At 35.4% G+C, this 20538-nt stretch overlaps 4 protein-coding genes and 1 pseudogene across 5 annotated transcripts; 4 read left to right on the top strand and 1 right to left on the bottom strand.

Annotated features, from left to right (window-relative positions):
- Positions 1-2110: 2110 nt before the first annotated feature.
- LOC120156660 (IST1 homolog) lies at positions 2111-4115 on the top strand. Its single transcript, XM_039167957.1, has 5 exons — positions 2111-2588; positions 2676-2779; positions 3183-3354; positions 3464-3604; positions 3788-4115. Exons 1-5 carry the CDS (start codon positions 2496-2498, stop codon positions 4109-4111), a joined length of 834 nt encoding a protein of 277 aa, XP_039023888.1. The 5' UTR covers positions 2111-2495; the 3' UTR covers positions 4112-4115.
- A 7-nt stretch (positions 4116-4122) lies between these two features.
- LOC120156659 lies at positions 4123-6429 on the top strand. Of its 2 annotated transcripts, none has more exons than XM_039167956.1 (2): positions 4123-4835; positions 5136-6429. In XM_039167956.1, the coding sequence occupies exons 1-2, from the start codon at positions 4161-4163 to the stop codon at positions 5232-5234; spliced, it is 774 nt and encodes a 257-aa protein (XP_039023887.1). In that variant the 5' UTR covers positions 4123-4160; the 3' UTR covers positions 5235-6429. The 2 variants fall into 2 exon arrangements, with proteins under 2 accessions (XP_039023887.1, XP_039023886.1); XM_039167955.1 differs by having other exon boundaries at positions 4151-4835.
- A 3254-nt stretch (positions 6430-9683) lies between these two features.
- Positions 9684-12986, top strand: LOC120156662 (annotated as a pseudogene).
- A 537-nt stretch (positions 12987-13523) lies between these two features.
- On the top strand, positions 13524-15028 carry LOC120156582 (60S ribosomal protein L31-like). Its single transcript, XM_039167881.1, has 3 exons — positions 13524-13626; positions 13804-13914; positions 14611-15028. The coding sequence occupies exons 2-3, from the start codon at positions 13832-13834 to the stop codon at positions 14888-14890; spliced, it is 363 nt and encodes a 120-aa protein (XP_039023812.1). The 5' UTR covers positions 13524-13626; positions 13804-13831; the 3' UTR covers positions 14891-15028.
- Positions 15029-15451: 423 nt separating this feature from the next.
- Positions 15452-18022, bottom strand: LOC120156579 (asparagine--tRNA ligase, cytoplasmic 1-like). The gene is made up of 6 exons (XM_039167878.1): positions 17460-18022; positions 16619-17209; positions 16285-16541; positions 16073-16202; positions 15923-15981; positions 15452-15843 (listed from the first exon to the last, which is right to left on the bottom strand). Exons 1-6 carry the CDS (start codon positions 17898-17900, stop codon positions 15660-15662), a joined length of 1662 nt encoding a protein of 553 aa, XP_039023809.1. The 5' UTR covers positions 17901-18022; the 3' UTR covers positions 15452-15659.
- Between the last annotated feature and the right edge of the window lie 2516 nt (positions 18023-20538).

The following is a 20538-nucleotide window of genomic DNA, read 5'->3' on the forward strand; positions in this document are numbered from 1 at the left end:
TTTCAATCTCATCAACGTTGAAGAATTCCAATTGACCATTGAAACCCTTCAATCCAGCAAAAACTATGAAGCGGCCACCAGATGACCAGAAAAGAGAATTTGCTTGCTTGGCTTTTAGAGTAGTGAGCTTTGCAACACGACCCAAATTGTGAGTGCTTCGCATCAAGTAAAAGCTAATATCAGACCTTGGATTATCTCCATGTATAACAACAAGCCTATGCCCCTTGGGCTCCCACGCAAAGGCAAATATCTTGTCATTTTTATTAAAGAGTTCCAAAACTTCAATTGGTATGTCCCTTTCTTTGATGCGGAAGAGCTCAAATCCAGTATATGTGCTTTTCTTTGTTTTTGTATAGCGATCAACCCCAGCAATTTGATTTCCACCTCCAGGTTCAGGAACAAAAAGTGCAATGATGGGATCAGTTGGTGACCAACTGAAGTCCACAACATTCTCAACCTTAAAGGATTTCTTATCGATAAGACTGAAGGTCTCTGTTTCATAAACATATTTCATATTCTTCCCAAGTTTGGCAAAATACTTGTCCTCCTTTCCAATTATCTTCTCGACCTCTACTAGCGCATCTTTAAAATTAATTTCCATTAGCAATAATCTAAACTTGTAAGGGTTATCTTCTTCTGCTGCACCATTTGCATCAGGATTAGGAAATGTGTGGGCTGCTTTAGCCTATATAGGTCAACCAGGGAATCTTGAGACTGTCTGGAAATCACTTGACATTGATCATCATGAAGTTCAAGAGAATGAGGATTTGACAAAGACGCATATGAAGGCAAATTGATTTATGGATTCCAAAAATGTGATTGTTCAGCATGCCCAGATTGTGAATATTGGTATGGAACTTCATCGAACTTTGCAGGACAAGCAATTTCCGAAGTACCAGGACACACATATGAAACTAATGTCTCAGGTTCTTTAGTCTTTGGTGTTAGCAATTTATCGAACACCTGGGAATCATCATGTTTTTCCTCGCACTTTTTTCCAGTCAGCAATTGTAAAATGTGCTCCATATCTCTCTGCTGCGACGCTATTTTATATTCCAACATACTCACCCGACTATCCTGCTTCTGCCACCATTTAGGAGGTTTTGTGCCATCCGTTGCTTGCTTTATCATCTTGGTGAGATCGTCAAGCTGCCTCTGAATCGAAGAAAAATTAATGGAGTCTGCCATGACTTGATTTTGCTTCAAGCTGCCAGGAAATGGGCTCTGAATACCAATTGTTATGACCCTGCGAGAGAAGAAGAATAATCGAAGGAATAGAGGAATAGAGATTCAAGAAGAGAAGAAAAGGGATTCAAGAAAACTGTGAATTCATTCAATCATATCATGCCTCAGCCTTACCAAGTACATTGCTTATATATTTACATTGTACCAACCTATTTACCAGCTGGCAATATAGCTGTCTCTAACAGATAGATTCCCTTGCAGGTGCTGTTGGCATAACTTCTTCACTGCTGGCAGTCCTCCGTCTTCTCCGATTTCTATATCTCTCATGATCATGACAGTCAAGTTTGATTTTGTGAACTCTAGAAAATTAAAATTAAAATAATATTTTTCATCTCTAATTAATTAATTTGATTGCATTTTGATTAAATTATTTTTTATACTTTCTATTTAAAGTTTATTTATTTTATCAAATTGTTGAATATTATGTAACTTTAAATTTTCCTTTTAACAATACATTATTTTCTTCTAATTTAATTTTTTAATTTTATATTTATTTAATTTAATTATCTGACTAGTTTTTTTATTATTTTGTAACTTTTTTTATACTACTGTTTTATTTAAACTTAAATGATAAGATAATATTTGTTAATTTAATTAATTAAAAAAATTCACGATCGAATATTTATTTCTAATGAAAATAACCTATAACTTTTAAAGGGTAACATGGTAATTTAGCATTCATTCGGCGTCGTTAATTTGACGCACAGCCCCATGCATTCCTTTTCTTGCGTTGTTCCAATTCCCGATTGTGGTGTTCTATTGAGATTCCTTTACAGACTTGACATTCACGACAACGTTCAAAAATAGATCAAAGGATTTGAGAAGAATGAAGGAAAAGAATAGTACTACGCTTCAATTTCCGAGAAAGTCCAATCGATTCGGATCCCTAATTTCTTTCCTTCACCTCTAAGATCCTAATTATCGTTAACAATTACGGATTACCGCTCAAATCAAAATCACATCTAAGTTTCATGGTTCGAAAGATTTTAAAGAAAAATAAAACTTTTAATCCTTTGGATTCGATTCACTTCTCATAACCCTCCTTTTTTGGAGGAAAAAAAATGTTTCGCATGAGCTTCAAGCCAGACAAATTGTAAATTTCCATTTTTCAATTATGTTTCAGTAACTGTTTTGTTAAGGTGGTTTTTTGGATTGAGGAGGATGTGATTGTTTGATTTTTCGCGTTTTCAATTTTTACTTATTTATCCAGCAAGCTAGCTTTAAAGCTAGCGATACCGCGAATAAAAGTAATGAAGAACAAGAGGGAAGCACATTTTAAGCAGTTAAAGAGGGAATTGGCTCAATTACTGGAGTCTGGGCAGGATCAAACTGCCAGAATTCGGGTATTGCGTTTTCTTCTGAGTTTTATAATCATGATTTTGTTTTGTAACCATGGTGTTTTTTATTTTTCCTTGTAACATTTTTTTCAGGCGGAGCATGTGGTTAACGAAGAAAAAACTATGGCAGCATATGATCTTCTTGAGATATATTGTGAACTCATCGTGGCACGAATGCCAATGATCGAGTTTCAGAAGTGTGTAAATTACTTTCCTTACTATTACATATTTCATATTATTGAATTTCGTTAGATTATCTGGAGTTTTCATTCATCTTAAAATCCCCTTTTCCCATTTCAACACATTCATATACATGACGAATACTACTCCAAATACATAAAATAACTTTAGAATTTTGAACATTCTTGTATCTGATACATACCTGTATTTCACTTTCATGTTTGGGTGACTTAAATTAAGGGGATTGCAGCTAGAGTTTTGAGTGCCTGTTTGTTTAATTGGATTTATATTTGTGCTTAAAAGGATGGATAAAATGCATTATGGCTAGTTCATGGAGAGGATGATCTTTTAAGAGTTTTGGTATTTCTGCCATTGTTTTTAATAACTATCGTCTGGGTTCTACCAACCCGAATCATTCAGAAACTGCCCAATCGACTTGAAGGAGGCAATTTCGAGTGTCATTTTCGCATCTGCAAGGTGTGAGGAGATACCAGAACTCAAGGATGTCACCAAACATCTTACAGCAAAATATGGAAAAGATTTCACTTCTGCTGCTCTTGAACTGCGTCCGGATTGTGGTGTTGGTCGTTTGGTGAGTTTGTATGAACATTAATGCATGAATGAACAATTGTTGAAATATAACCCAAGTTTGGAAATAGTACTCTTGACTGACTGATCCTTACGTTGTCTGTTTCCTTTAGTTGGTTGAAAAGTTATCTATCAAAGCACCTGATGGCCAGACCAAACTCAAAATTTTGATTGCAATTGCAGAGGAACACAATATCAAGTGGGACCCTGAATCATTTGGAGCAAAAGAACCAAAGACATATGATGACTTGATGGTAAGAGTAGTATGGTGCAAAATAGATTGTCTTTGTTCGACATATCAATATATATAATCATGCATTGAATCATCCTTGGATAAATATTCGATTATGAAGTGGCTGTATGTTGTTATTTGTTTGTCAGAGATAGAATGATTTGCTTGAAAACTTATTTCTTTCTTTATGAATTTGAATGTGCAGAATGGGCCAAATGCTTTGTTGGAGGCCACCAAAATTTCGGCAGGTCGTCCTAATACCCAGACTTCAGGCAGTCATTATGAGCAGAGACCGACTAGTGTTCAAGTTCCTAGTCCTAATGTTCAATCTCCAAAACAAATTGCTAAAAATGATGTGCCCTCAAGCTTTAATGAGCTCAGCTCAAGATTATCTCCTCATCCTAAAAAAATTGATTACTCAAATATTAGTGTCAATGATTCAATCTCGTCTGAAACTTATCCTCCAAAATCAAAAACTCGAGGTACGCATATTGTTCAGTTCTTACTTATCTTATCCATTGTTTGTTAATTATTATTATATTTGGGTGTTTTGCTTTACAGAAACTGATTATCAAGGGATGGAATTTAGAAATTCATCTTATGGGAATGAGAGTTCTTTCTCCTCACCTAGGCAACATGGGAATATGGAATTTAAGAATGCTACTGCTGCTGCTCGTGCAGCTGCGGCATCTGCAGAGCGAGCAAGTATGGCTGCCCAAGCTGATGCTGAAAATCTTGAAAATATCTCCCAGCAATATTCAATGGACTCAAACATGTCAGCTCATGGCATGAGAGATGAGGAACCAAGAAAGAATACTGTCTCGACCTCTCAATATGAACATCTTGCCAGACGTAAAGTTAATAATTCCTTCCATGGAACGAATTATGAACAAACTGACAGCAATGAACAATACAATCGAACAGGAGAGACTGAAAATTGTCTCAGTAACATGATGAGGAATGATGATAAATCCACTCGTGGTGCCTCTAAATCGACAGCAGCTACCTTCAATGAAAAATCATTAGTTACTAATCAAATTCCAGATGCATATTCTCAAAGAAACTCATCTGTTGGCAGGCAGATGGAGCATTTTGGTGAAGTGAGCATGAAGAGAGACTCAGTCAATGAGATGCATTTTGTGAACGAATTGCACGGTATTAAGAATACTCGGAATGTTGATCATCATGAAATCAAAGACGGGGAACAATCAAGCTATTCTTCTCATTCTCAGTCAAACACTTTTAGAGATGATTGTGATGGTGCTTCTAATTTAAATGGGCAGAAGTCTGAAAATGATAAGAGAAACTCAGATGAAAGGACACAGTTTGTGAATGAATTACATGATATAAAGACTTCTGATTTTGCTGATTATCAGGAAGGGAGGACTGGGAAGCAATCAAGCTCTTCATCTTCTAGTTCAGGTACTTTTGCTGATGATCTTTATGGTGTATCAGATTTAAATCGTCGGAAGTCGGGAAACTTTTCTGTTGAGAATTCTTCTCTTTTCAACGATAAAGAAAGCCCTCAAAGAAGCACTATAGAAACAACGGGCTTTTATGATAATGCCTCGGCGGTTTTTGATGATTATGGATCACATTCTGAGATAAACTTGATTTGGACGAAGAGCATAAGGTACATGAATACGGTATGAACTTTTCATCTCCATTTCAAAGATCACCATCTCATCCATGTCCATGTACACATTCTTGGAGCACTAAGAAGAAGGTTGAATCGCTTGAAGAGTCTATTTCGCAATCGCATATTTTCTCGGAGAAGCGGTCTACTTCTATCTTCTTTGAAAGTTCAACAAGCTCAGCAGCAGGCCCTTCACATGTAGATGAGTTGCCTCCGACTTTCGATAATTACTGCCATAGTTCAGAAAGTGAAGAGGAGGTAAACAAGTTCGGTAGGAACAACAATTATACTATAGATAGTCAGAAAAAGAATTTGGATTCGCACCAAGCTGAAAACAGTATTTTCAATCAACCGTTGTCTGGGGACATGGAAAGTAGGGAATTGAACTTAGGGAATTTGACAGATGACATCCGAAATAAGGGCTATAGGCATCCACCATATGCTTTATCCTCTTCAGAGGCAGAGAATGATACATCTGCTGGATTTAAGCAATCATCCCCTTCCCTAGTGGAGGATTCAGCTAGTTCTGGATCTTACAATCGAGAACCGAAAGAAAGTGATGAAGTCAGTAGAAACTCAGCAAGAGAGCATCAGTCACTCGTGCTGATTCTAGTGACGATGACTTTGAGGAGGAAAGACCAAAACATATTTTTAGTAGCACTCGCGACCAATACAACAGAATGCCAAGCTCTGAAGAAGATAGAAGATCAACCTCAAGTGTCCCCGTGCCATGTTTTGGTTTGGGAAATAGTGATTCTGATGAAGATCTTCCTAAAACAAGTTCAAAGGCTCATTCAAGAACTCGTTTTCCTCATCAGAAAAATGTATCTCCTTCGAATTCACCTAGAGATACCCAGAAAAGGAACTCGTATCACTTGGAAAGTTTTCGACATTCCCAGTTGGCATCAGAAGCAACTCCAAAGTTGGTTTCAGAGACCAAAACGTTTCCATCTGACGAAGCTTTGAAGATGTCGGAAAAGGAACAGCCGTGTACATCCGTCCCGGATATTGTATCACTGGGTAGTGTCAAGAGTTCAGAAGCTCAAACTTCAATTGGGGAGAGGTCAACTCATGTTCACCCAAAGCTTCCTGATTATGATACCTTAACCGCATTCTTAAATTCTCTCAAACAGAAACGCCAATTAATATGTATGTTCGTTTTGCTTTCTGATACAGTGTTCTAATATCCAATGTGAAAGATTATATACGGCCATGGGATATTTCTATATAAATAAATGTAACTGAGGTATGAATATACAGTGTAGATATTTTACTCGACTATCATCAGGAATAGGCATGATACCAGTCACTTTTTCATCGATCCAATCTTAATTTAGAAATCAAAATCTTTGCATATACGACTTCAATGATTAAATAACTTTTTTATATTTTCAAGTTCCATATTTGAACATTCTACATATCAGTGGTATATACATTCAATAGCAAATAATTGAGAATATCTGAACATATATTATTATATATTCATTAATTAAGAAATCAAAATATTTTAATTTAATTTTATTATATTTCGACTCACCTCTCGTTAGTCCTAATACATAATTTGTATAATTTTTATTTAATAAACTAGAGAGAATTGTAAAGGAAATCATATATGAATACTGGTGATGTCAACAAATGAATTATGATGGTTATAAATTATTATAAAAGACAAAGTTAGTGATGATATGACGGTAATATAATAGTTGATTGGTAACGCTCATAATATAGAGATAAAGGAGAATTCCAAAGAAAGAGTACAAATGAAGAAGAAGAAGAATAAATTATTTTTATAAGGCTTGGTATGCTCGACTGTCATGATATCTATTTGTACGTTGGTAGGATAAAACAACTTGATTGATACGATCGATTATCAATTTGATGTTTGATTTTGCAGATCACATGGCTCCCACCTTAAGTAAGGCTTTGAAAATCAGAAATACTCTTCTGAGGCCTCTAATACGGTTATGTTTTCCGAAAGTCATAATGTACGGCAGTGACGGATCTATTGAAGGCAGAGGGTATATTGAATTCCGTTAGTTATCTTTAATGGTGTTTATTTTGAAATTTGTTTGTGTTATTTTAAAATTTGATTTTTTTTTATTAATTATTTATTTTATTGATAGTGTTTATCTGAAAATTTTATTTGTATCAATATTCAAAACTTTATGTTATTAACATATATGTGTCCACCCTCAAAATTATTTCTGGATCTACCATTACTGGTGAGGTGCAAATATATTATAGCAATTATTTATAAACATATAAAATTATTTTAATAATTATTCGAATCAAAATAGGTCAAGGATCCTAAATCTGATTATGTTTCAATTTCGACTCATACTCCCATAAAAGTGGTTAAATTATTAAAATAATACCTATTTAATTTTTTTTCAAAATAACATTAAAAAAATTATTTCTCAAAATGACAATAATTTCTATCACGTAATATGAAAGTGTGCCTACGTGACAGCATGTTTTGAAAGATTTTTCCTTACAAAATCGTCATTGCTTACATGACAAATCACATGCAAAATAGGAATTATGTATATACTCTACATGATCCGTCACATTAACAACTGTGCTTCTTTGAAGAAAAAAAATCTTTTAAAAGGATGCCACGTAAATCCTTATACTTTTAGCTCATAATGTGTTTTGTGGATCTCAAAACGATTAGTTTCAGAGCTCATAACGTCTATAATTGAAGATGATGACCTTGTAAACAATTGTTTCTTATATTTTTTAGCTTCTATTTAGGGGTGTTCATTCGGTTAAAATCGAACCAAATCGAATAGAAATACCTAAACCGAATTAACCGAACCGAATTTTTTATGAAAGTATTAACTGAACCGAATAAATTTCGGTTAATTCGGTTAATTTTCGAATTAACCGAATTTTTTTAGAATTTAATATTTTTTAATTAAAAAACAGTTTTGGCAGAAATCAAGACAGTGTTGCCTCACCCATGCTCCACTACACCATACTCCACCTGCCATCTCATGCCCATACCATACACAAAAAGGCAAAAAAAAATTATAACCGAGGAAATTGCAACGGATTTAAGACTAGTACCATGAGTCTTGGTGCAGATGTTATTGTATTTTCTCAGTGTTGAGGAAAATAGGTAAAGCGGTTAGTCTTTGTTAATATTTCTAGGCCAGTATAATATTTGTTAATTCATTTTTATGGGTTTCGTGTATATTTTTAGGAAGTGGGGGGCAATGTCCCTTGGATATTCTGCAAAAAGCAAAGTAGCAGACACAATTGGACAATGTATTTATGAATATCTATTATCTAGAAAAGAAAGTGGGAGTCAGTAGGGTGAAAAAATATTAAAAAAATATTTAATTCGATTAATTCGGTTAATTAATTGATTTCAAACCGAATTAACCGTTAACCGAATATCTAAAAAATCATTAACCATTAATCGATCGAATTAATTCGGTAACCGACCGAATTAATCGAACTAATTCAGTTCGGTCGGTTAACCGAATTAGTTCGAAAATTTAAACACCCCTACTTCTATTGATGAAGTGGTTGTACTTAATTGTCATCTTCCAGGGCTGTTATGGCTACTGCACCTGATGCGGGGCAGCTAATTGCCATGCTCTTGAAGCTAATAGATGCTAAAAGGACAACGGAGTTTTCACCGGATACTCACTTCTGCTTACTGCTCTTACAGTTCCCGAGGATGGCAAGGTAAACAATCCATCTGTTCGGTCAAGACTAATTCATTAGCCCATAAGTAAACAATCCGTAACATTGACTTGTGTAAACTAACGTGGAAGCATCCCCAGCTTTCCTCTGTACGAAACCGACTTGAAGATCATGTACTCGATGTTGTCTGTGCTCTTCTTTACCGTTCGTTCTTGTGCAGATTATAGCCATAGATATGAATCGAGAAGCATATGAGATAGGGCTACCTGTTATCAGAAAAGCTGGTGTCGAAAACAAAATTGACTTCATAGAATCGGAGGCTTTGCCAGTTCTTGATAATCTTCTTGCAGATGTAAGGATGAATTATTTTAGAAGCCTTGTTCTTAGTTCCATTCATCGTCTCTCCATACATAAATCAATTCGTTGTCCCTGCTTAGCATCTTGTCGAGGCCGGATTGTCATTAATATCTCACTTGGGTATTTCCGGTTGCAGCCTGGGAACGAAACAGCTTTGACTTTTCTTTTAAATTTATATTATAAAATTGAATAAATTAATATTTTATTTTTTTATTTTTTAATTAAAAACATGTAAAAACTAAAAATTATATTAAATTTAATCCGATGGAATTCAAATTCTTAATTCGAATCGGATCGAATTTTTAAGCCTATTTTGTATTGACTAGAAATAACGCGCCGAAAGGCTCAAACCCAAACAATTTTCCATTTTAATAGTATATATCACGTGGAGTGCACGTGATGAGTTCCCTTTCCTGTTCGCGTCTTCACAGGTTTTATTTATAAATAGTAACACTAAATTATCCCCCCAATTTGTACAACATAATTTCCCGCCTCACGGTTCTTCATTTCCCGCTCTGCAAAACCCTAAGCCTCCATCAAATGGGAAAGAAGCAACAAAATCCCAACGCCGATCCGTTACCCGAGCCCAAGAAAAAGCGACGCGTCGGTTTTTCCAGTATCGGTCAGTGTCATCTTCTCCGGTTTCATCAGTATATGTTTTAGCTTGTCCTCCCTAATTACGTTTTCTGTTTCCAGTTCACTTGGTTGTAAATTCCATTTTATTTAATTTTCAAGGAGTTCTTTTTTTATTTCGCTCATTGTTTTTTTTTTTCGATTGGCCTTGAAGCAGATGATGGAGTTGATCCTATTGACTGCATTAAGGTTTACTTGGGTTAGTTTCTTTTTTTTTTTTGTTTACTTTATAACTTATTTTCGTTTTTTTGTCAATTTTATGAATTGTTTTGGGTTTTGCTATATGTTGATGGATGAAAAAAGGTTTAAAAATGAAAGTTGATTTTTTCACTTTGATAACTGGATGCTCTTATTGTCTTAACTGACAGCAAAAACAATACCGTCTTTTATTTTCGTTAGGAACTTTATTTATAGGAGTGCTAACTTTTCTTAATTTATGTGGATTTAGTTTCTAAGAAAGAGGAAGTTGGAACTTCAGATGGTTTATGTATCAATCCCGTTGATTTGAACAGCTTTTTTGAAGAAGATGAGAAGATATACGGTTACCAAGGGTTAAAGGTAACATGCATTCATAAATTGCAGCATATTTGCCTTTAAATATTATTTTGTTTTCTTGATGGTTTAGTGTTCATGTATTATTTTATTTTCCCAGATAACTATTTGGGTTAACAGCATTTCTTTTCATGCGCATGCTGATATCAGCTTCCAATGCACATCTGATGTAAGTAGAAATCTGCAACCCTAACTATTAGTGGTTTTAATCTCCATTTCTATCATGTTGAGTCAGTGAAGTATTTCCTTTGTCTTTTTTTCATGATATTTTAATGGTTTTCACTGTTGTTTATTCAGGGGGGGCAAAGGAATTACAGACCTGAAATCTGCTCTTGAGGTACACATTATCTACCATGTTTAGCTTTAGCTTAATCTCTGACATCAAGAGGCTTCCCTGATTTTATGACCATTTTGTACAGAAAATTTTTTGTGATACTCTTTTGGAGAACAAAGATGACTTCGTGAAAACTTTTTCAACTGAGAATAATTTCGTTAGGTATTATGCCATGAAATCTTATGCACATATAAAGGTTTATTTCCCTTTTACCTTAGCAATCTTGGCTTTCTATTTTCTTTGCTTATGTTTTTGTGAACTCAATATCATATATTACCCTTTTCAGTTCTGTTGTTTCCCATGGAGAGAAGTTGCAAACCAAAGCTTCCAATGGCCATATAACTCATTTTAATGGCAATTCAGACGCAACCTCTTCTGATCTGGAGGTAATTTTTCCATCTTTACATACACTGAAATATTTGCTACTCTCATTAATTCCATCTTGAATTATGTATGAATAAAGTGTTTGTCATGTTGCCTAAATGTCACTGTATTACTATTCTCAGTTCCAGTGCCCGTTCTGAAAATTCTGTGCAATCTTTATTTTGTTTGGATTTTAATTTTTGCATTAGACCTGACAGCACAAGGAATTTTCCTTCTCTTTTGCTATTATCTTTTTGTTAGATTATTCCTTGTTTCCCTTTTTGTTGCTAGTTTCAGTCTTGGTCTGGTCTCATCTTTGTGAGAGTCCTCCTGTTGTGGTTTTCTTTTTTGGCATTACATGAAATTCTCAAGCATCCACAACTAGTAAGTTCTATTTCCTTCCCTTACAGTCATGGGGTTGTATGTTTTATGCTAATTTACATGCGTAGGAGATTAGCTCTGGTGATTCTGCTCCTTAACAGTTCAACAACCATGGAGAGTCCCACTCCCATGAGATAAATTATAGGGAAAATAGTTTAAAAGATGAAGTTACCTTGATTTTAACTGTCTGGTTGGTTACATAACTATAAAATGGTAATGAGCTTCATTTATGCAAAGGTTAGCCATGTTGATTTGCTTTCTTCCTGTGTTAGGTTGTTCGACTGAAGATAGATAATTTGGCTGCTGGGCATCTCTATAGTTGCTTGGTACCTTTGGTTCATCTTCTTGTTGACGGTAGCTGCCACCTTCACTGAATGTTAATGGTATAATGCATCTCATTCTTAATATAATCTAAATAGTTGTATTTTCTTGACCGGGTAGCAATCCTATTGATGTAACTGACCCAAGCTGGGAGTTGTATCTCTTGAGTAAGAAGAAAAATGATCAGCCTGAGAACACTCAGCATTTATTGCTTGGTTTTGCAGCGCTCTATCGTTTTTATCATAATCCTGATGGTTCACGGTTGCAATTCAGCCAGGTTAATCTCTTTCCTTGCCATTATTCATGTTAGTATCTGAGGTGTACTGATTGGAACCCAAAGTATTGCCGCTCTTTAAGAACTGTTGCATGTTGATATATGTTACCAATCACGAATAGCATTCTTTTATGAAATTATTCCTTTTGTTGGCAGATTCTGGTATTGCCTCCTTACCAGCACAAGGGTTATGGCAGCCACCTTGTGGAGGCTCTTAGCAACGTTGCAATATCTGAAAACGTTTATGATTTGACAGTTGAAGAGCCCTAGATTACTTCCAGCATGTGCGGACCAGTTTTGATATAAAACGTCTGATAGCTTTCGAACCAGCCCAGGATGCTGTTAAATCAGCTGTCTCGCATCTGAAGCTGGGAAAATTGTCTAAAAAAACCAATATTCCTCAATTCTTGCCAGTTGCCACCTCCTGATGTAGTTGAGGAAGTCAGGAAAACATTGAAAATCAACAAGAAACAGTTTCTTCAATGTTGGGAGATTATGATATATCTTGGCCTTGATCCCATAGGGAAGCATACGGAAGACTATGTAACAATCATTAGTAATGGGGTGAAGGCTGATATCCTAGGGAAAGATTCCGAGATTGCCGGAAAGCAAGTAATTGAGGTCCCGAGTGTTCATGATGAGGAGACGTCATTTGTCATGTTCAGATCTCAGAACGGTGAGGTTGGCGGTGTTCAAATGGACGAAGATCAGGCAAAAACCAAAGAACAACAACTGCAGCAGTTGATTGATGAGAGAATCAAGGAGGTGAAGTTAATTGCAGAAAAGGTGTCTCAGAAACATGTATAAAGGGACCCACCTCATTGGCATGATGCATTAACATGGTTAATCATATCTCCGATAATTAGTTTAAGTAGTGCTGTAGGATGTGATCAATTTGAGGCTTGTTTTGTAAAATTTGAGCGGAACTTCAGTTTAAGCTTTATTTATCTTAAAATATTCGATGACTATACAGTCAAACTGATGAACTTTCATGTGCAAAATGTCTATAATATGAAATATGTATTTTTGTCAAAATATCACATATAGACTTGAATTGTCATCTATTGTACAAATGGAATTGCTAAAATTCACGTATTTATCAAAATTTAAGATTTTTAAGGATAACAATTTTTTTTTTTACTATCGACTTTTTATTGAACTTATCTTTTTGTATTATTATAATATGTGAGTTATTACTATTAATAAATACTAAACCAATCATGATAATCTATAAGTATTATAATAATACATAAAATAATTATTCAATTTTTACATTAAATATTTTTCTAAAACATATATTACATTAGACATCAAAATTAAGGTACCAAATGTGAGATTATCCTTTTGTTACCTTTCGGATCACGAGGCCGTCTATTTAGACATCAAAGTGAAGGCCGATTATTTGGTCCACCAATATTCATAAAACGGCACCGCTTTACAGAGCTGTATGCTAGCTAGGGTTTTTTGGTTTGTGTATATTTTTAGACCTTCCCTTTAGTCTCTCGTCGGCTCACTTCTGCTTTCCGTCAATCCAATCAGGTATCTAACGCCTTTTCCCTACGTTTGGTTTCCTAGAAAACCCAGTCGGAAACTGTAAAATTAAGAAAGAACTGTATTACTATTTTCTCTGTTTCTGATTTATTATTTGTTCTTCATGCTAATTTCCGTTGATGAAGAGTTTGTTCTTGAAAATGACGAGTGGGTGACTGAATGCAGGTAAGGTCCAACGTAAGAGGGAGTGCAAATGGTTGAGAAAACAAGGGGAAGAAAGGAAGAGGTGGTGACCAGAGAGTACACCATAAACCTTCACAAGCGCCTCCATGGCTGGTAGCTGATCTTTCCCTTATAACAAAGAAAACCATTTTATTTGTTTTGCTTTGCTCGTCTGTTTCCTTTTTAATCTTTTTATTGTGCTCTTTGCTTGGTGGGTTTTTTTATTTGGTTGTAAACATTGTCTTTTGCTTTATAAATTTGTTCGCTTGATTTTTTGACAATTTCATCACTCAAAGTTTGAGCTTTTCATGTTGTTATTGACTATTAGGCTGAGCTATTCTAGTCATGAATTTAGCTGTCCAAGTAGTGATTTTTCATGGGGATCAGTAATGGCTCTTTAGAGATGAGCCTGTAAGTGATTGTGAGATTCATGAACCCCGGAATGTGTTGTTTTTACACCGTTTGATTAGAAGTTGTTATTGATATCATGTCTCAAGGTGCTGCTGCTGTTGTTTAAGTTTAATTTTGTGGCTGGAAGCTGAGGAATGAATGTTAGTTATAGGAGAATCATGCTGGGTTTAATGCAGAACTCATTTATACATAATTTTGTATGATATTCTTGTTATTTGGTCTGCTTTGGCTTTATAGAATAATCTACAACCATGATGAATTGGGTGGAATCATGAGTTATTTCTGGAGCTAAGAGTCACTTTGTCCCAGAATATGTTTAATCGTATGCTAATTGATGATGTTCGACGAAAGGTTTTAATAACTGATTCACAACTTTCTTCATGGTAATCTTGTGTACAGTACATTCAAGAAGAAGGCTCCCAAGGCTATAAAGGAGATCAGGAAGTTTGCAGAAAAAGCAATGGGGACAAAGGATGTGAGAGTTGATGTCAAGCTGAACAAGCACATCTGGAGCAGAGGGATCCGAAGTGTCCCAAGAAGGATTAGGGTCCGCATTGCTCGCAAGAGAAACGATGATGAAGATGCAAAGGAGGAGCTCTACTCCCTGGTAACTGTTGCCGAAATCCCAGCTGAAGGACTGAAGGGTCTGGGCACCAAAGTCATTGATGACGATGAGTAATTTCATTGATCTTTAGTTCACCAAAGTTTACTTCAGAATTTTGGCTACTGTTACAATTATGGCTTATGATACATTATTTTCCTCGTATGTTTTGTCTATCGTTGTCTAGACTATTGAAGCCTGCTCCTGTTTGCGGAATTTCTTGCAGAAAGAGTATCATGTTTTTCATCTTAAGCTACTGTTATGTTATTGTCATGAATTGAACCACTAAACTTAGCAGGTTTAACCATTGACATTGAGGACAATCATATTGATAATATTCACAGTTTTAGATTAAACAAAAAACTTAGCATCACGTAAAAGTTTGGAATTTAGTTGATACTTTTTATCAAATACAAAATCATTGTGATGGATGGCATACGACTCGGAACCATGGCTTAACTAACAACAATTTTATCATTATAAATCAAGGGAATTGACGAAGAATCATGCCAAGGGACTGTCAGTCACATATTTGTCCTATGAATACCTTTTTTATATTATTTATTTTACTTTCCGATATCTTTTTGAGTATTGATTCCATATAATTAGAGAAATTCTGCCAAAAATTGAGCTTGCATGGAACAAATAGGTCTCTTATTGCATTGGAAAATAATAACTAAATAGGACTAAAATCCCATATGTGAGGAACCTGTTAAGGATGAAACAGAGCAAGAGCGAAAATGAAGAAACGGTTTTACGTACTACAATTTCTTTTCCGAGTATGTAATAATAATATCCTTGAGTATTTTAGAACTGAAAATAAAGACCATTTTCTCTGGAAACACAATCAAAGATCAGCTCTCCCGGGGTATCTTGGGAAGGGAATAACATCTCTAATGTTGTCGATGCCAGTCGCAAAGAGTATCATTCGTTCAAAGCCTAACCCGAATCCACAATGTTTAACGGTTCCAAAACGCCGGAGGTCAAGATACCACTCGTATGGCTCAAGGGGCAGTCCCATCTCTGAAATTCTGTGAGGATTAAGAACAAAAATCAGTCAAGTTCACTGTAATGTTTTATGATATACACCAAAGAAATGCTACAGCTTACCTTTCCCGAATGACATCGTAACGCTCTTCCCTTTGGCTACCCCCGATCAGTTCTCCAACCTGAAATGTTTGGAAAATATCCACTCAACAATGTAGCAAAACAAAGTGGAAGTTTGCAAATACACGTGGTGACATAAAAGAGAATGCTGACCTTTGGCACAAGGACATCCATAGCAGCAACAGTCTTCAAGTCATCATTGAGCCTCATGTAGAATGCTTTTATTCCCTTTGGGTAGTTATAAACAATAACAGGTTTTTGAAATTTAACTTCTGTCAAGAATCTGAATGTCAACGCAAAATAAGATACTAGTGTCCATGTTCAAAGTAAGTAGAAGAAATAATTAGAAAGAAAGACTTGCATACCTTTCATGCTCAGAAGCTAAATCAATCCCCCACTTCACTTCATTCTCAAATTTCTTACCACCTTTCACAGCTTCCTCTAAAAGCTCCACCGCTTCTGTGTATGTTATTTGCACAAAGGGAGTCGAAGCAACCATTTTCAACCGATCGATACAACCTTTATCATAACTTTTAGCCATGAATTCCATATCATCTAGGCATTTATCAAGCAACCAATTACACATGTACTTCACATAAGCCTCGGCACATTTCATGTCATCCTGCAAAAGCATCCAACTTTGATTTAATTTCCACATTAATATTTTTGGTGGACTCGCATGAATGTAGCCAGACATACCTGAAGATCTGCAAATGCTATTTCAGGCTCTACCATCCAAAATTCTGCCAAATGCCTTGAAGTATGAGAGTGTTCAGCCCGGAAAGTTGGCCCAAATGTATACACATTACTAACAGCACAAGCATATGTTTCAACTTGCAGTTGACCGGACACGGTCAGAAAAGCTTGACGAGCAAAGAAATCTTGAGTGTAGTCGATCTTGCCATCTCTTTTCGGAATCCCGGGTTTCAATTTAGATCTCTCCTCCAACTTAGAGAGATTTTCCTTTGCTTTGTTAAGTTCGGCCACAGATATGGTGATATCCGATTTGCTAGCTTTAGCAGCTTTAAGTTGTTTAACAGCCTCTCCTCTCGCACTCACAAGTTGCCTAGCTGCTTGTATATCCGCCTCGGACGGAGGAGGGTTTTTAATCAGTTCCTTCTCCACCTTTTCAGATTCACTAATCAAAGTTGTCACTTGAAACATCTCGCCGGCACCTTCACAATCACTAGTAGTTATAATTGGAGTGTGCACATAAAGGAAATTGTGCTCTTGGAAGAATGAATGAGTAGCAAATGCAAGTGCGTTCCGAATTCGAGCAAGGGCAGCAATCTGAATCCATATATAAAGCAGAAGCTAAATAGCATGCATATTGCACAAAATATCTTGGATATAAAAAATCATGGAAACCGCAACATTAAACGTTCCTAAAGTTACCAAATTGAATTCAGCAGAGTTAACTCGTCAGGAAGATGACAAATTCACCTTCAGTACATTCAGTAGTATTAATTAAGGAAATATATCGTTTATCAACGTTATATAAAGGGAAAGCCGGGCATTTAATTTGGATAAAGATTCATACCGTGTTGGTCCTTGAACGAAGATGAAGATGATCCCTCAAGAACTCAAGCGTGAGCTTCGTTTTCGGAATAGGGTACTTAGCAGGATCCACCTCGCCTACAGAAACCACTTTTTCGACCCGAAACTCAATCTTCTGCCTCGTGCCTTCAGGTGGGACCTTCAATATTCCATCCACCACCACGCACGTGCCGGTCGCCACCAGCTTGCTCAGAACAGCAACTCCGGCGTCGATAATGACCTGCAAGTTCCCCGGGCACGATCCGTCATTCAGTTCCAAGAACGCGAAAGTCCCTTTTCCTTGCTCCCTCCCTGTCTTTACCCAACCACCAACCCGGACTCTTTGCCCATCAAGGCCAGCTCCGCCGTCTGGTCGGCCGACGATTGAACGGATCAGGACACGGTCGGAGAACGCATGTTTCTCAACGGCGTTCGTCAATTTCATCGCGGCGAGTTGGTCCGACGGAGGCGGCGCCTGTTCTGTTTCCGCCGTTGGATTTTCTAAGCGTAACAGAGATGAACGGTAAAAAGGAAGGCTTGTATTTAGAAACTTAAGAATATAAACCCTAAAAAATAAATTTTATATGTAGTGAGGCGTTGATCTGTTGGGGCCAAGAGTACATTAATTTCAATGTGCTCCAACGCGGGCTGGGTTACAAAATCTTTTTCGTACACGTGTAGTCTTTTTATTGGTAGGCCATGACTCCCGGAGAATCTTTGACTTCCTTTGAGCCTGAAACAGAGGGAAATACCAAGGATTCTGAGCCACGTTATTTTAAGGTGGAATCTTGTTTCATGGTGGCGCACTGGCGCTGCTAGAATCTTTCACTGTCCCAAAGCTTGTTTTAGCCATTTGTTTTAATTAATAATTTAATTTAATTTTGTGCAATATCAAAATTCATTTCATCATATAGTAATTTTTTTTTATTTAATTTTAATTTCTTTAATTTTTTATATAAATTTTGTTTCATCATATAAATTTTGAGCACTCCAAGCTACCTTCAAAATGCAAGAAATCAACGACCTACTCTTAAGGGGTGTTTGGTTCAAGGATTGTGGGATTCCTATGGGATGTGAATCTCACATTCACATGTTTGGTACTAATAGTAGATTTTTTGGGGTATATTACCGAGAATGTCATTATCTCCCTTTCCTTAGGTATTGTAACATTACCAGCGTTTTGGACTAAAATGCCCTTAAATTTTTAATTTTTTCAAAAATATCATTCTTCTGTCATTGAATAATAAAAATTCTACGAAGGTTAAATTACAAATTTATCCTTAAATTATTTTAAATTTAAAAAAAAAATCTATAATTAAAATTTTATATGAAGTTCAGGGGTTAAAAAAATTTTACTCTTTCATTAAACCTTTTTTATATTTTTAATTTTGTAAAAAAAATTATATAAATATTATGAATTTAATTTTTTAAAGAAAATATATAAATATTTTACAATTTGTAATATTATACAAATATATAATAAGGACAATTTGATCAAATATACATTCCAATAATCTTTTATTCCTTTAACCAAACACGGTAATCTTACATTCCTGCTAAACCAACCAAACACAAAATACAACATTCTCAGTAATCCTATTACTGGTAATCTTTTATTCCCACTGATAATCCTACATTCCGTGAACCAAACACACCCTTAAGGAAAGTAACAGCCCAAAGCAGCTCCTGATCCCAAGTCATAACTGGACGAGAAATATTACTCAATCTCAAACCCCCCCACCTATGCCGAGAATGAACAAGAAAAGAAGATATGCTCCCTAGTATCACATAGGCCACAAAAGACACAAGAACTGTCAACAACAATGCCCCATTGCAGCAACCTATCTTTTGTACCAAGTCTCCCCAAAACTGCAAGCCAAGCAATTATAGAGTGCCTAGAAATCCGGAGAGGAAACCATATCAGCCTATGCCAAGGGACAACGCCACCTTAACTCAGACCAAAGCCAAGAGGAAGTAACCACACTCTAATTCATCACATAACCAAGAAGGGGAAAAGCTTGCTCCCTAAACTTAAGTATCCTCTTTATGGACCATCTAAAATGACTTTTAATCTCAACTTGCAACAAATGTACACTTACTTTGAAACTTAATGTTTTATAAAATAATAAATTTTTATTGAAAATATAAAAATTTAAATTCACTTTATTTAAAATTTTATATCAATTACAATCGAAACTATATATAAAATGCATTTAATTATAATTGATCTATTAGATTTATTTTTAGTGATTAAGGTGTCCTCATACTTCTTAATTAATCTAGATTTAAGTTAATATTTTATTTTTTTTTACTTTTTATAATATTAACTATAATATATATAAATAAATAAGTTTCATGTTTAATAATTAGATATGAAAATTGACTCAGTGATTAAGGTATATCTAACCCTTCAAAATCTTAATTTGAATCCTCACTTAACCATTTTGCTTAATTTTTTTTTGTCATTAACAACAATAATATATATATGGTTAGGATCCACTTAAAGTTTTACATTGTGTAAGTAGATCCTAACCCATATATATAAAACATATTATATCTCAATACCAAATTTGTAATTTGATCCAATGGTAGAGGCATGCCCTAAGCCTCTCACAAGATCCTAGTTCAATCTTCATTTGCTTTGTTTTAATCAAATTTATTTTATCATCAATTAGATGGTGACATATGCGACCTTAAACAAATTAAAATAAAGAAAAAATATATATTTATCTAATGGTTTATCTATTTTGAAAATTAAAATTATTAAAACTAACTAAAAATATGACCAAATTATTTAAATGTATAAATAATGAGAAAATTTCTATATTGATATGGTTTAATAAACAACATTTAAATAATTAAGTGATTTTATTGATAAAATTAAAAGACCAGTTGTCAAAATAGAATCTACTCATAGTTAAATGGTAATGGTTGTAGTTTACTCTAGAAAAGGTTGACACCTGGCAGGTAACACGATCCAAATGTGCATATGGGGCGGACCTCCTTTAAAGCCAATCAACAACGCCCACGCGGAATGCCAATGACGTCAACGTCGCGAAGAAACAGAAGGAAAACTAGCTAAG

Source organism: Hibiscus syriacus, unplaced genomic scaffold (assembly GCF_006381635.1).
Source record: "Hibiscus syriacus cultivar Baekdansim isolate YM2019G1 unplaced genomic scaffold, ASM638163v2 tig00111234_pilon, whole genome shotgun sequence".
NCBI lineage: Eukaryota > Viridiplantae > Streptophyta > Magnoliopsida > Malvales > Malvaceae > Hibiscus > Hibiscus syriacus.

What these genes read in the sequence shown, in the direction of transcription:
- LOC120156660 (XM_039167957.1), top strand. Translation starts at nt 2,496, where the DNA reads ATGAAGAACAAGAGGGAAGCACATTTTAAGCAGTTAAAGAGGGAATTG. An exon ending in CCAATGATCGAGTTTCAGAA is followed by an intron (nt 2,780 to 3,182) that starts GTGTGTAAATTA and finishes CGAATCATTCAG; the next exon opens with AAACTGCCCAATCGACTTGA. An exon ending in AGACATATGATGACTTGATG is followed by an intron (nt 3,605 to 3,787) that starts GTAAGAGTAGTA and finishes TTGAATGTGCAG; the next exon opens with AATGGGCCAAATGCTTTGTT.
- LOC120156582 (XM_039167881.1), top strand. Translation starts at nt 13,832, where the DNA reads ATGGTTGAGAAAACAAGGGGAAGAAAGGAAGAGGTGGTGACCAGAGAG. An exon ending in CACAAGCGCCTCCATGGCTG is followed by an intron (nt 13,915 to 14,610) that starts GTAGCTGATCTT and finishes TCTTGTGTACAG; the next exon opens with TACATTCAAGAAGAAGGCTC.
- LOC120156579 (XM_039167878.1), bottom strand. Translation starts at nt 17,900, where the DNA reads ATGAAATTGACGAACGCCGTTGAGAAACATGCGTTCTCCGACCGTGTC. An exon ending in TTCGTTCAAGGACCAACACG is followed by an intron (nt 17,210 to 17,459) that starts GTATGAATCTTT and finishes ATATGGATTCAG; the next exon opens with ATTGCTGCCCTTGCTCGAAT. An exon ending in TACGATGTCATTCGGGAAAG is followed by an intron (nt 15,844 to 15,922) that starts GTAAGCTGTAGC and finishes TAATCCTCACAG; the next exon opens with AATTTCAGAGATGGGACTGC.
- LOC120156659 (XM_039167955.1), top strand. Translation starts at nt 5,231, where the DNA reads ATGAACTTTTCATCTCCATTTCAAAGATCACCATCTCATCCATGTCCA.